The sequence below is a fragment of the Alligator mississippiensis genome, chromosome 15, assembly GCF_030867095.1.
Source record: "Alligator mississippiensis isolate rAllMis1 chromosome 15, rAllMis1, whole genome shotgun sequence".
Classification (NCBI taxonomy): Eukaryota; Metazoa; Chordata; order Crocodylia; family Alligatoridae; genus Alligator; species Alligator mississippiensis.
The window spans coordinates 5,730,867-5,745,637 of NC_081838.1; the positions used below are offsets into that span (position 1 = coordinate 5,730,867).

Genomic DNA, 14,771 nt, shown 5'->3' on the forward strand with positions numbered 1-14,771 from the left:
ATTACTGAAGTAAGAGCTTAGGTGCCCCACTCATCGGGTCACCTCACTCTGGCCCGGTCCTCTAACTCTTTCTCTGAACGTGGCATCTTTGTCCCTAATTGGCCTCAGACAACCTGCTCCCGCAGTCTATACCTCTGAAGCCCCCTCAATTGTCAGTCCCTATGTGGGACTCTCTCTCTAACCAACCCCTCTCCCCAACTATCTGTCCCTATCCAGGTCTCACTCATGAGAACCCAGTCCAGCAGCCAGGCCAGGCTTATAGAGTCTGGGTCACTTTGCCTCTCCCTCACCAGGAGGGCCCAGGTGTTCCTCTTTTGCCTTTAGTAGGTTTATTGCTCTGCAACCCACAACCTGCAGACCTCTAACAGGTACCTGCAACACTGCAGCCTTAGGGCACTGCCTCCCTCCAAGTAACAGGGGTTGAGTTCTCTGCTCCACCCTCCCACTGAGACCGAAACCCATGCCAAGGTACCTGAGGCTCAGTGTCCACAGGAAGGTAATAGGAAGCATTGCTGAATGGATGAATTTGGATTTCATGCCCCTTTTTCAGGGAAGAGGAAAGGAAGAGTTGCCTGTGCCCACGTCACTGAATTGCAAGGAGTTTAGACACACACCAGCCTGGATTAGCACTGATTAGGGTAAGCTTTTAGAGGTCAGTCATTCAACTGGAGCTCAGGGCTCATTTCCAAGGTACCAGCTCCCCTTGTCATTCTGGTACTGAGCAATGCTATGGAGATGGGGGAGGGGGGGTTGACAGCACTCACCTGGGGACAGGTTCTTAGACCACGCGGTTTCTCCAGGGTCCTTATCATCACAGACCCAGAGCTCCACCTCCCCTCGCTGGATGCGGCAGATCAAGTCTGGTGTGGGACCTTGATATCCTGCGTGGTGTAATGCAAAGACAGGTGATTATGTCTGGCTACTCTCCATACAGTGTCCAGTTGGGATTTGGGGAACAGATCCAATGGAATCAAACATTTTAAGGGACCCTGAAGGAACAGAGACGGTGGACATATAGCACCAAGGAGACACCACTGCAAGCAGAAGCCACCAAAAAGGTGATGGTTTTTGTCACCCAGGCAAAGTGGAAGTATATCACATGGACTATAAAGCATCAACCACCCGAGTATATAAAGGGTATAAAACTCTTTGTAGTACTACAGAAGATGAATACAGGTGCAGTGACCTGTGATGTTTTAGGAAGACAAAAAAGAAAGCTCTCATTTATTTGCCAGTACCAAAAGTACGAGAGAGAGAGAGAATGGACATGTATAGATAGATATGACTTGTGTGATTATCAGGGCACAGAACTGGAAATAGAGTTATTCTCTATGAAGTTTGGAGTGACCGCTCTTGGAAGTGAAGAGCCAATGATAGTTGGATGACAATGAAACCTCGTATGGGAGAGAAAAAGCAATTCGCATCAATAGGGTAGGGAAGATGACTTTAAAATAAGTGTAGAGGCAACTATATGCTGACCCGCGCTACAGTCTGAGGGACCAAGGTAGTTCCAAGAGACTTGTCCCAGCAAAATTAAGTAGTCCAAAACGAGGATTTATATGAAGACTTTACTAAAGCCTTTACGTTATAATGTGTAAATACAGAATTTTCTCAAACTACTGTTATTCCAATTCCAACCAAAAAGATCTTTTTAAATTTTGACGAAAAGAAATGATTTCCAAATAGGCTATGGAACGAAGGGAAAAAATGGTTATGCATAAAACAAGATGGTTATACGTCTAAAAGAAATAAAGACTTCAATTCCCGGGGGAAAAGAAAAAAAGTTACATATTTCCTGAAGTCTAAGATTAAAAACAAAAAACCAAACCCACCAACAAGCAGACAGTCTGTTAAGGCCATCTACTTTACCCGAGTTACTGAGACTACATTGAGAAACCAGGGGTATCTAGTATCTGCAGATGGGTTCCTCTACCTGAACTAGATTTTGAAGGAAAAACAGACAGACCCGCATTTTCATTAGGCAATTAATGATATGAAGTGGCCTTAATGTTACTATCAAAAGCAGGCCTTCTATGTTCTGTTCTGTTAATTTGCAATTAAACTAAGTACAACCAGGTGAGAGTGAACTTAAACCCTTTCATTTCTGTTTTTTCATGTCCTTGTAACCCATCTCTCCTTTATCCTGGTTCTACACATTTCGCATGCTCCTTAAATCATTTCCCTTCGTCAAACTGCTTGATGTTCCTTGACCTCGCTATTTGTAGTCTACTCTTATCAAGCAACCAAATGATTCCTCAAGTCTACAAACAGCACTCTCTCCATCCAAGGGGAGATAACAGGAGTGGCTATGAATGCAAGATTCGTAAATACTGCAATTTGGATGATGCAGTCCATCTCACTGATAGATATTGAAAAAAAAGACAGGGTGACACACATTTTTAGTGGGCAAAAGCCCACAGTGTGGAACTGGTCAACACAGGTTTCCAGAAAAAAAATGGGCATACAAAAAAGAGGGTCAGTTCAATACGAGTAGACTTCACAATGACTAGAAGTGGAAGAACGGAAGGGAGTAGTATAGGGGGTCCAGCTTTTGTTGAACTCTTATCAGACCTGTCAACCTTTAATGACAATGTTATAATTATATGGAGGAGGAGCTAAAGCCAGCATTAAAGGTAGGTGGCTCTAGAGTCAACATTAAATGCAGGCCGAGCTAAAGTGACAAGCACATAATTAATAGCCTATAATTTCACCATTTTACTGTGATAGAATCATAGAAAATGAGGGTTGACGGGACCTCAGGTGGTCACATCTAATCCGACCCCCTGCTCCAAGGACCAGCCCCAACAAGAACCTCCCAGCCAAGACTTTGTCAAACTGGGTCTTAAAAACCTCCAAGGATGGAGATGCCACCACCTCTCTGGGGAGCCTGTTCCAGTGTTTTACTGCTCTCCTAGTGAGAAAACTCTTCCTAATATCCAACCTAAACTTCTCTTGCTGCAACCTGAGCCCATTGCTCCTTGCTCTGTCATCTGCCGGCACGGAGGACAGTCCAGCTCCATCCTCTTTGGACCCACCCTGCAGGGAGCTGAAGGCTGCTATTATATCCCCCTCAGTCTTCTCTTCTGCAGACTAAATAAAACCCAGTTTCTTCAGCCTCTCAAGTCATGTTCCCCAGCCACCCAACCATTTTTGTTGCCCTCTCCAAATTGTCCACATCCTTTCTGTAATGGGGGACCCGGAACTGGACACAGGACTCTGGATGTGGCCTCATCGGTGCTGAATAGAGGGGAAGAATCACTTCCCTTGACCTGCTGGCAATGCTCCTACCAATGCAGCCCAGGATGCCGTTGGCCTTCTTTGCAACAAGGGCACACTGCTGGTTCATGTTCAGTTTCTTGTCCACTGTCACTCCCAGGTCCTTTTCTGCAGAGCTGCTGCCCAGCCACTCAGCCCCTAGCCTGTCCCAGTGCATAGGATTGCTCTAAGCACAGGACTTTGCACTTGTCCTTGTTGAACCTCATGAAATTTCTTTTGGCCCAATCTCCAATTCATCTAGGTCGCTCTGAATCCTAGCTCTACCCTCTAGCGTATCTACTACTCCCTGCAGCTTGGTGTCATCTGCAGAGTTGCTGAGGGTGCGCTCTGTGTCATCTTCCAGCTCATTGAAGACGTTGAACAAAGCCGGTTCCAGGACCGACCCCTGGGGCACTCCCCTTGATACCAGTTGCCAACTAGACATGAAGCACTTCAGCCTTTTCTGCATCATCTGTCACCAGGTTGCCTCCCCCATTCAGTAAGGGACCCACACTTTCCCTGATCATCCTCTTGTTGTTGACATACTTGTAGAAACCCTTCTTGTTACCCTTCACATCCCTTGCTAGCTACAACTCCAACTGTGCTTTGATAGAAAGATGGCCACATTTTTATAGGAGTTATTTTAAACTGATGGCTGCAATATTGCATTAAATAACATTCTTTTGTGCATTTCCCATGCAGTCAGAGCCATCTTATCAGGACTGAGAACACTTTTTGGGTACGGCCAGACTGGGTTCTCACCTCCACCACAGCAAATCAGATTTGAGAACCCATCCAGGGTCCATGCCCTAGCCTCCTGTGGTACCCCAGATGCAGAGGCTGGACTTGTGGTCATGAAGCCTGCAGTGCTCTCCCATCTTCTGGTTGGCAGTTCCAGCCTGCCAACCCATAAGTTATGAACGGATCCCTGTTTGAAAGCACCATTTTGTGAAATCAGGTGAAACAAATCAAGATGCCCACAAGTTTTTCCTTAGCAGCATTTGTCCATCACCCCTTGTTGAGAAAGAACTACCTTAGTGACAGCACGAGGAAGGAGGGGGAAGTCATTGAGGGCAACAGTCCTCTGGCCCAGCCATAGCTGGACACATCAGAATCCAAGTATAAGAGCAAGGTCCCAGCTCCTAGAGCAGGATTTGAGGCATCAGAAGAAAAATGAAGCTCTGAAATCATTGTCACCAAGTCCATTATGAACTTAGGAAGTAAAAATCTAAGTGAGGTGAGGAGTGGCGGAAGTGGTAACAGCGTGTGCATGTGCATGTGTGTGCATACATGCACATGTGCACATGCCCGATTTTTAAAAGTAATGTTAGTTTTGACTGAATTTATCTTGCTTGAAATTTGCTGACAAAAGAGATACTCTTGTAACACGCATCTGGAACAGAATCCAGGATTTTTCTGCTCCAACATGGGATATACGAATCAAGCACCCCGAGACTGGGAAGCAGATGAGGAATTTGCCTGCTTAAGATCATTAGGTAGGCAGACAATTATCCTGGGGTCCATGTTGGGAAAGGGGGGCAGGGCTGGCAGGGGTGAACCTCAAGGTGTAAGGATGAGTAGGGGACCCCTGGGGGAGGCAGCACAATATACAACCATTGCTGCAATCAAACAGAGTTGCCAAATTAAGACTCCTTTTTTCAACTGATAATCTGCAAACTTATTATTGGCAACCATGTTTTCCCTCCTGTGGTTGGTGTTAAATCCTTGTATTTGAACCCTGCCCTTGTCCAGGGCCTGGCAGAAGGGTTACATTTCCATTATGTAGAACATGTGTCAGTAAAAAAAAAAGGGTTGTCAGTAAAAAGTTGCATATTGTTCTTGGGTTGGCAACCCTGAACGAATGGTTCTGTTTTTAGCTATGCAGTCAATATAACAGTGCCTAGCTAGGGGTTGGTTGTCATTTAAAAAGGAATTTAGAAAGCATCCCTTGGTCAAATTTAATTTGAGAACTAGATAAACAGGTTTATCTAGCTGGTGCTACTGGGATGTACGAGGGAAATTCTTCATTAATACATAGTATATTTTCAAGACATTCAGTGAAACTAGTGCTTCGGCCTAGATGTAGCAACATGGGAAGACAAAGAAGGCTTTCATTATTAACTTTTTTTTTAATAGCTGTAAGCTGTTCTTCCAGCTCCTACAGAGTAAATTGAAAGCAGGTCATTGAGGGAGGGGGAGGAACGGTGAGGGTTGCCAAAATATGGACTGGACTTCCAAGGGAGGTGGTGCTTTGCCCTACCTTGGAGGTGTTCAAGAGGTGGTTAGATAAGCACCTGGCTGGGGTCACTTGACCCCAGCGTTCTTTCCTGCCCAGAGCAGGGGGTCGGACTCGATGATCGAATGGGTCCCTTCCAACCCTAAAAATCTATGAACAAAGGCAAAAATGACTGGGCAGCTGAAATAATCATTAGGATAATCTAACAGTAGGGGGTGTTATAAAAATGAGGCTGGCATGTGTCGCTGTAAGCCGGTTGACTAGACTGCTGGGTTCTGCATGAGTTGTGCAACCCGTCCTTTGCCAATAAAATAGTCTTCGAGCAGCAAACAAATGGACAAGTAAAATAAAACCCTTCTGTTCCCGGCACTAAGAGGGGAGTCCTTTGGCTCTGGCCCCAGCACAGCTTGCCTCCTGCTTGTGAACTGTTCGCTCACCATTTCTTGCGTTTCTGCTCTATCCCCAGGGCCAGCGGGGCACTCCCTCATTATCCAAATCCCTGACACCTGGGGTCTCTCAACAGAGCTGATGGCTGCCTCTTAAAAAGGGTAGACCACCTTATTACAGTGTCTTTTGCCAGTCCTAAGTGACTAATTTACTTTTTTCCTAGTTAAATCTAATCTAACCAAGATGGGAGGCTAAAGTTAAATAATGTTATAAGACACGTTTTATTTTAAAACTCTAATTATTTTTTTTAGGGATAGCATTACATATCCAGGCAGGCTTCAGGTTTTTTTTTTTTAAACAAATGTATGTTTGTATTCTTAACTTTCTGATTATGTGTTTTTACTAACTGTAGTTTATATTTAAGTGTAGACACTATTATACATATCTGATGAACCTGAAGAAGAAATAGTCATTATGAACAACATTATGAAATAGTCATTATGAACACTTGCTTTATTTAAATTCAGCAATTGGCATAATGCTTGAAACAGTATTTTTTTTCGGTGTCCTTAAATAGTTTAAACAGGGCTGGCGGAAAGCAAAAAGATATTGAACCAGTGAGCTTTTATTTTGTGGTTCAAGGTAGTTTAAACCCCACCCCTCCATCAGCACATGTCTAGGTAAGTCTGTGTCTAGCTTTAGAGTCTGCTAAAAGACCCTGCTTATCCTACAATGCTGTAAAAACAAGAGAACACACCATGGCAGAACATGAATACATTAAAAAAAAACCCAAAACGGTCAGCAAAGAAGTCTCTGTTACCAGTGCAGACTGACAAACATACATGACCTGGTAATTAAACCTAATACATACACTGTTTTAACTATCGGTACGGGTGCACCGATAGAGATTTTTTGGGCTGATACCGATAGCCGATTTTTAACGAGCCGTATCTGCCGATACCGATCCGATTGCCAATGTGCAGCCCGGCAGCTTGGAGAGCAGCGTCCGGCTGGTGAATCTATTGCGAGGGAAGCAGTGGGGGGGGACAGAAGGGGCGTGGGGGCAGATCGAGGCCCCCACAGTGAGGAAGGGAATGGAGCAGGGGCAGGGGCTTCACAGCTGGGGCGAGATGCAAGATGGAGCCACGAGCAGCTCATCCAGGGGGCACAGGGGGGGCAGCTCCTCCCACTACATGCACCCTGGGAGGACACAGGGAGCGTGTGCCCTTGGATCTGTGCATGGGGCGAGGGTGGCTAGAGCCTGGGGCAGCACTGGGCTCTTCCCAGCAGCGGACTGGGCCGGGCTATGCTTGGGGCAGTAGTGCTGGGAAGTGGGGCATGGGGGGGGCTGGAGCCACCCCAGAATTCACTGTAGCCCCCCACCCAGCATCGCCATCGCCACCTGTCCCAAGCACAGCCCAGCCCAGCCCCCTGCTGGGAGGAGCCCAGCACTGCCCTGGCCCCAGCCCACAGCAGCAGCCCACCCTTGCCCTGCACAGATCCAGTAAAAACACGACCTTTCACAAGCCCAAAACACATGTCTCAGGGACTATGAATAAAAATCCAAAGCCTGAAAAGACATACGTTGTAGAAAACTGTAACCTTACAACACTAGACAAGAGTGGGGTACAACAACCACAAAACGCACTACACTGAAACACCGAGCCGCTACGTTAAAGCTGAAGAACAAGGAAGAAAGACTATACAACTCCCTCTGGTTTCTCTGAGATCCGGGATCTGGGCATAAAACACAACTGATCACAAATCCAAAACAGATGTGTGTGAAAAAAAGAGACCTAAAGTTGCGTGCACACGTTTTATAACCTTGTGTAGGGCTGTGATAGATTTTCCTATAGAAGCGTTACTAGAATCTGTCTTAATAAGCTGTTGGGGATGTATGAAAACTCAGTCAGTCAACTACCTTTTCTTACAAAAATGGAGATGCTCTTGAGAGCTGGGAAATCCCCAAAAGGAGTTTATTACTTTAATACTGCAACCATCATTTAAAAAATTCTACAAACCGTTATCATGGTAATGTTATCAAATTATAGGCTACTAATTATTTATCACTTTAGCTCTGCCTACATTTAAGTCTGATGTCATCATTAAAGTCTGACAGGTCAGATAAGAGCTTGACACAAGCTGCAACCTTATAGTACTGATGTGGAAGGTTAATATCTTATGAGAATAAAGAGGGCCAATACAGTTCCCTACTTCCTGACTTCAGGCTTTCCCAAAGAAATAATACAGCATGGGAATCCTAGGGGAAAAGATGAAATGGTGAAAGGGTTTTTTCAAAACTGGAAGCCAAGGCTTCGTAATAAAATCAATTTACAGCCTTGTTATAACAATAAAGAGCTTGAGGCAGAAACCGTTTTGGAATACAGGGAAAGAGGTTGTACTTATGACATCTGAAAATGCATTAGGATTAGGTGATACCAAGTCAAGTAAAGAAAACCAGTGGGAAACCTGGTGGTGAAATATTGAGCTTTACTGAGCTACTGAAGAAAAGAGAGGGCTTCAATAAATAGAAAAAAACGATTTTGATCAAGTTGTTTATGGAAAAAAAAGACAAACGCTGTAAAAAGGAGAGTAATAAGAGAAGCAGCATTAAGCAACAGACTGAACTGAACATAACAGAAGACAGGATGAGAGAAGAATTGGTACATTGGCTAAAAATCCACTCGTCATGAACAAAGGACTTGGATAGAAATGTCTCCAATATTATTGGTGATGGGAAGAAGGGATTAACAGTGCAGCTAAAATAAATCCTTCACATCCAAAAGACAAAGTTTGAAAATCTTCTGATTTTTACCCCATCGAGGGATTGATTTCACTAGCTGAGGGTCACAACTCAGAACAGGCATCCCGTTGGGGTCCAAAATGTGAACAGCACTAAAAGAGGAGGCCATCAGTTGTTTAAACCATAGCGGATGTGACGGACTGTACTTGTAGTACTGATTCAACTTTGCAGTTATTGCCAAGAGCAGTTCTTGTCTCTGCTGGTTTTCACCTCGACAGTTTGCAATCTGTTGTGATGCCATGTCTTTGACTCAACTTATCAAATCCATCAGCTTGTTGTGAGCATGGTGGATCACAGCCTGCCGGCCTTCAAACCACGTTAGAAGATCTGGATCGCATTTCAGCCACAAATGTCGCCCGATCTTCAACATCGTCCCTCTTAAGAGATGAGTTTAAGCAAGTACTGCAAGTCACGTGTGATTTCCAGCTCCCTGCTCACAAGTTGCCAGTAGCACCTCATATTCCTGACATGGTAATGAACCACATGAAACCATTAATTTTACCTTGTAAGCGCTGGCTCTGGTTGAAGTAGCAGCATCACCTGTAGATCCCCACATTGATTGGTGACAGACTCCCTGTACCAGAGCTTACAGCCCAGACAATGTTTAAAGGATTTTTTAAAGGAGAAAACCAGGCTATCCACATTAGAAAACTGCGTGCACCAGATGTCACTTGCTAAAGACAGGATTGCATTGGGTTGCATTCCTTGGAGCACGTCGGAGAAAGCTTTGCACATAGACCTGACACTGTCAGACAGAAATGCTGAGATCGTGCTACAATCTAAGCCATAGTTTACAAAAACCTTCTCTGCAGCTTGCGCTTTTGTAGAAAAATGGACAGATGTGAGGCGAACTGGCTCTGCTTGGAAAAGAGGCAGGTCACAGTCTGTCCAGCTACCAGGTACAAATAAAACGTGCAGGACAGTTATCTTGAGGATCTGTGGCTTCATCTACTGCAAGAATGAATCAAGATGGATTCATATTCTGCCAGTGCAGCCTTTGTAGACTCTACATGTGAAGCAATCATGGCTGGTAGATCATTTTGGCGAAGCTTGTTCACACGTGGAAAACATCCACCATTTGGCACGTTTGTCTTCAGGTACTCCCCTAATTTAGAGCTGTCGATTTTCTGCAAAGGGATGTTTGTGGCCAAGCGCCACAACTGGTGCAGATGTAGCCTCTCTTCTTATCACACTGTTTTCAGTGGCTATCTTAAATATCGAGGACATAGTTGTCTTGTCTCTTGCTCTGTCCTTCAGCCCCCGAAGCAGCCTTTCAATGCTCTTTTTCCTTGCCACATCTCGGGTCACATTGCAAGATGAACTGAACAATTTTGCCACCATCTGCCCGTAAGGTACCTTCAGTGTACTGCCTTACACGATCCATAACCGAAATGATCTTAGCTTTATGGGAGTTCCTCCTAGAGGTGCACCGATATGTTGGTCACGTATCGGATCAGCACAGATAAAAGGAAAATTAACGTTATTGGCTATCAGCAAATATAATGTATCTTCTGGCCAGGAGCACAGCTGGGCAGCATGGAGTGCAGTGCCCTGCAGGTAAGTATGTGGAGGGGAAGAAGTGTAGGGGAGGAAAGAGGTGTAGGGGGGACAGACTGAGGCCCCACAGGGAAGGAGGGAGCAGGGCGGAGGCTGGGGTGAGTGAAGCCTTGGAGCAGGTCATGGGATGTTCGGAGCCCAGGTGGCTTGTCCAGGGGTGCCAGGGGGCTCCCGCCACTGCATGCACCTCGGGAGAAGCCCAGGGGCATGTGCCCCCCCAGATCTGTGCGTGGAGCAGAGGCGGGTTGCCCGCTGCAGCCTGGGCTCTGTGTTCTGCTGCTGCTGCCCCGGGAGCCAGCTCTGGGAGCCGGTGGCAGGTGCAGAGCCCAGCCTGCAACGGGCAGCACAAAATTGTGGTTTTCTCAGGGCCCGACACATGATAAGTTAAAAGAATTGCTGTACATTATTTCCTCTACAAATATGTAGCAACTCCAGCCTTAGGCAACCCCTGTGTATTATTCATGTTTGCATTTTGTTTATATTTTTCCCTGAATAAAAAGTTTTAAAAAAGAGGGGAAAAAAGTTAAAATAAAAAATATTGAAGCTAGACCTAAGAAGCCTGCAAAAATCAGCAATGGTCAGTTTGGTTTTAGAAAAAACTAAGATTACTTTTTTTACAAAAAATAAAGAGAAGAATAAACTACTAGATACAAACTTTGTAGCTCTACAAAAAGCGTTTGAGCAGGTCTCAAGGGAAAAACTTCAGTGAAGCTGGAAGAAGAAAGCAACAGCAAAGTACATCTGATTACCAACAGTAATCGAGGGCTAATAGTGTGCCCTTGATGCCAAGAAGGCTAATGGCATACTGGGCTGCACTGGTAGGAGTGTTGCCAGCTGGTCAAGGGAAGTGATTATTTCCCTCTACTTGGCGCTGGTGAGGTCACATCTGGAGTCCTGTGTTCAGTTCTGCCCCCCCTACAGAAAGGATGTGGACAAATTGGAGAGAGTCCAGCAAAGGGTAATGAAAATGGTGAGGGGGCTGGGGGACGTGACTTGCAAGGGCAAGTTTAGGGAACTAGACTTGTTTATTCTAGAGAAGAGGAGACTGAGAGGGGATTGAATAGCAGCCTTCAACTCCCTGAAGGGGGGTTCAAAAGAGGATAGAGCTGGACAGCTCTCAGTAGTGAAAAATGAGAGAACAAGGAGCAACGGGCTCCAGTTACAGCAGGAGAAGTTTAGGTTAGATATTGGGAAGAATTTTCTCACCAGGAAGGTAGTAAAACCCTGGAGCAGGTTACCCAGAGAGGTGGTGGCACCTCCATCCTTGGAGGTTTTTAAGACCTGATTCGACAAAGCCTTGGCTGGGACGATCTAGTTGGGGGTGGTCCTGCTTTGAGCAGGGGTGAAAAAGATGACCTCCCGAGGTCCCTTCCAGGCCTAATATTCTATGATTTCGATGATTAAGTGAAATACATGTGCATCAAGCCTCCATGCTAGTCAGAACTAAGACCTGTAATGAACTTCCCTTGGAAATTATTTCGCCCATCGGGGCTCTGCGTTCAGCCCGCTTCTCTTCATCACAGTGATCGGTCTCAATGCAAAAACACTTGGATCCTCTGCACTGTGGATTATATGATGTTTGCAAGCAACCTCCCAAACTCCAGAGAGATTTTAGAAGGGCAAGAAAACTTTATCAACGAGGCAGAGTGAGCTTTAGAGAACAGGTCTTAAAGTAAATACAGCAAAGACAGCAAAAGACACATCTCTGTGGAAATGGAGAGGTTAGAAAAGCGAACTGGCAGAAACTTAGAGCAAATGGTTCAAAGCATTTGAGTTCTGCTGTGCACAACAATGTCTCCAGAGAATGACTGGAGGAAATGGAAGAGCCAGGTGTTAAAGCAGATGCTGGCAAGACCTTCATGGACTTATGCAGAGTAGTAACCAAAGAGAATCGAGTCGATTAGATGCCACTGAAACGTAAAGGCTAGGATAGTTAAATGTCGGGACAAGATACAATAAGAAAGAGAGGATGTAAGACCACTCCCCAAGGTTAGGGTACTTGGTGAATATTTATGAACAAGGGGCTGGAGGTGGCAGGGGCAGGCTGGGAGGGCAGAGGGAAATTGGCTTGCAAAATAATTGCTGAATATAGAAGCAGCAGGAGTTGGACCGAGAGGAAGACCCAAGAGAAGGGCAGCGGATGAAATAAAGGAGGATATGGAAATGCCAAGCAGAACGCAGGCCTGATCAGTGACAGAACGTAATCGTCATGAGGGGAAAAGACTGTAAAGGAAAAAGAGGAAGATGACATTTCTCTGCTCACATAACTATGTGAAAGCAACACAACTTTACCCAGGGAAACAAGGGTGTGGTAATTCCTCAGCATCTGGTCCCGGTAAAGCACCTTGTCTCCATCTCCCAGCAGCTCCCACTCCTTCCGCGTGAAATACAGCGCCACGTCCTCAAAGGCCTCCCGGAGCTGCTGCAGACACAAATGACCCAGTCAGCCCCTCCTGCTCCAACCTCAACCAGACCCCACAGCTGCAATCCTTTTGCTGCGCTACAAAGACGGGCAGCTGGGCTGTGCTGGGCTTGGACGTGGAACTTCCCGTCTCTCAGCCGACACCACTGCTCCAGCAAAGCTCTGCAACAGAGGAGTGTTTGCTTGTGGCCCAGACCGTCTGGGGAAGTGCTGCAGCTGTTCCCTCCACTGGTATAGGTTGTATCTACCCTTGGAAGCACAGACTCCGTAGTGCAAGAGGCCTGCAGCTCACCTGGGGAAGCGGTTTTCCTAGCAGCACCTCCTGCCTGGGAGGGGCGACCTGGGAATCGATGCTTCACCAGCAGGCACCTCCATAGGAAACGCCGCAGCCTTGCAAGCCAGTGTCGGGCATCTCCCTTTGCTCCCCACATGGCACCGAGGTGGGAAGCTCTAAAATCCTGAGGGATTTGCTGCCCCCACGCAACAGAGAGGGACACGCTGAGGTCCTACCTGAGTCGGGGCTGCTGCAGCCATCTCTGCTGTATCCTGCCGAGAAGACAGCGACAGAAAGGAGGAACGTGGATTCTCAGTGGCCTGGGATGGATCGGCGCAGGACTCAGCGGGGGAAAAAAACCCAACAACCTGGAAAGGAGAATGCAGCACTTCAACGGGATGCACTGAAACGACAATGCTACAGTCCCCGGACCCACAGTGTCCCCATCCAGGGCCACAAGCAGGTGGTGGGGAGTCCTGAGCACCCCTCACCCCTTTCTGCTGCACGGGGCGCGTCACTGCACTCCTCTCCCAGCTCCTCCGGTCTCAGCAGCTCAGTCCGAATCGCAACCGCGAGCCTGCGAGAGAAGGAAACGGTGAGGGACAGTGCAAGGGACCGGGATCACACCCAGGAAAGCACAACAGTCGCAAGCCACGACTCCGTTCCCCTGCCCCGCGGCCCCAGAGACGGTTCTCTCACAGCAACGGCTGGGAATCCGGCCCTGAGCCGCATCCAGCTCCCCCACGCCGAGGCAGAGCGCCTGCCTCAAACCCCAAGGGGCGTTCGGCGGGCCCGGGGACCTCGCAGGGCGCGTCGGCGTGCTCCCCGCTGCCCTGGCGCCTGCCTGACCGGACCCCACCAACCCCTCTCCGTCCGAGCAAACGTCTCGTCCTTCTCCCCATAAAACGAAACCCCCGAGAAGTGCTGGGGCAAGGTGGGCCCCCCCCCCCTTGTCTCTTGCCTTCAAATGCCCTTTTCCTCAAACCGCAAAGCCCTTCGCGGCACCTCGCGCAGCCGGATGCTGCTGTAGGTGCGTCCCAGTGTACCTGCACGGCGTATACACCTATAGCCCATATAGATGTATCTAGAGATATAGAGATTTCTCATATCTATGTATCGTGTATAGATATAGAGCTATCATGTACATATATTTATCCATAATATATGTATATTATGTCTATGCATGTGCTCACACACGCTCGAACGCCTGCACTCGTGCGCACGTACACACACACACACACCTCGCGCGCCTGTGCGTGCACCATCTTACACACACACACGAGTGCACAAGGGCGTGTGGGGGGGTATGTAGGTGTGTGTGGGGGGGGGAGCCTGGTCACGTGGGGGTGGGAGCACTCGCGTGTGCACACACGCACAAACTCATTCATGCCCTCACTTGCTCTCACTTACACACGTACGCACACCCCCTTGCACTCTCATGCACGCACACATGCCAGCATGCTTCTGCACGCCTGCACACGCACTCGTGCGCACACGGGCGCTCTCGCCCGCACTCGTGCCCTCTTCATGCACGCGCACTCTCTTGCACACGCACACACGCTCACCCCGCAGCAGGCAGCGCACACGGCGCAGACCAGACCGCACTGCCCGGCACCGACCCCCGGCCGCCGCCCCGCCCCGCCCCGCTCTGCCAGGCCCCGCCCACCGCCGTGCTGACGTCACCTCCGAGCAAGGGCGACCCCTCCCCCGCGCACTTTCCGCTCCCGCTCTGGTGGCCCGGGAGGACCGCGACTCTGTGGTCGCTCCGGCCCGCCCGCAGGGCGCATGCGCAGGCGGCCGCGGCCTGCGCGCCGCTGAGCGCTCTCGGGCCACGTGT

The 14,771-nt window shown here is 47.9% G+C and overlaps 1 protein-coding gene across 6 annotated transcripts in view; it reads right to left on the reverse strand.

Moving 5' to 3' along the window:
• The window catches only part of LOC102575965 (uncharacterized), a 31,152-nt gene extending 16,575 nt beyond the window's left edge, over positions 1-14,577 (reverse strand). For 5 of the 6 annotated variants that reach the window (XM_019497542.2, XM_014603283.3, XM_019497538.2 and 2 more), the window contains exons 1-5: positions 14,500-14,577; positions 13,426-13,511; positions 13,171-13,302; positions 12,531-12,660; positions 765-881 (exon numbers count right to left, since the gene is read on the reverse strand). In XM_019497542.2, coding sequence (XP_019353087.1) covers positions 765-881; positions 12,531-12,660; positions 13,171-13,194 — 271 coding nt within the window. In that variant the 5' untranslated portion in view covers positions 13,195-13,302; positions 13,426-13,511; positions 14,500-14,577. The remainder of the gene's footprint in view (positions 1-764; positions 882-12,530; positions 12,661-13,170; positions 13,303-13,425; positions 13,512-14,499) is intronic. The other variant, XM_019497540.2, reaches the window with a different exon arrangement.
• Positions 14,578-14,771: the final 194 nt, after the last annotated feature.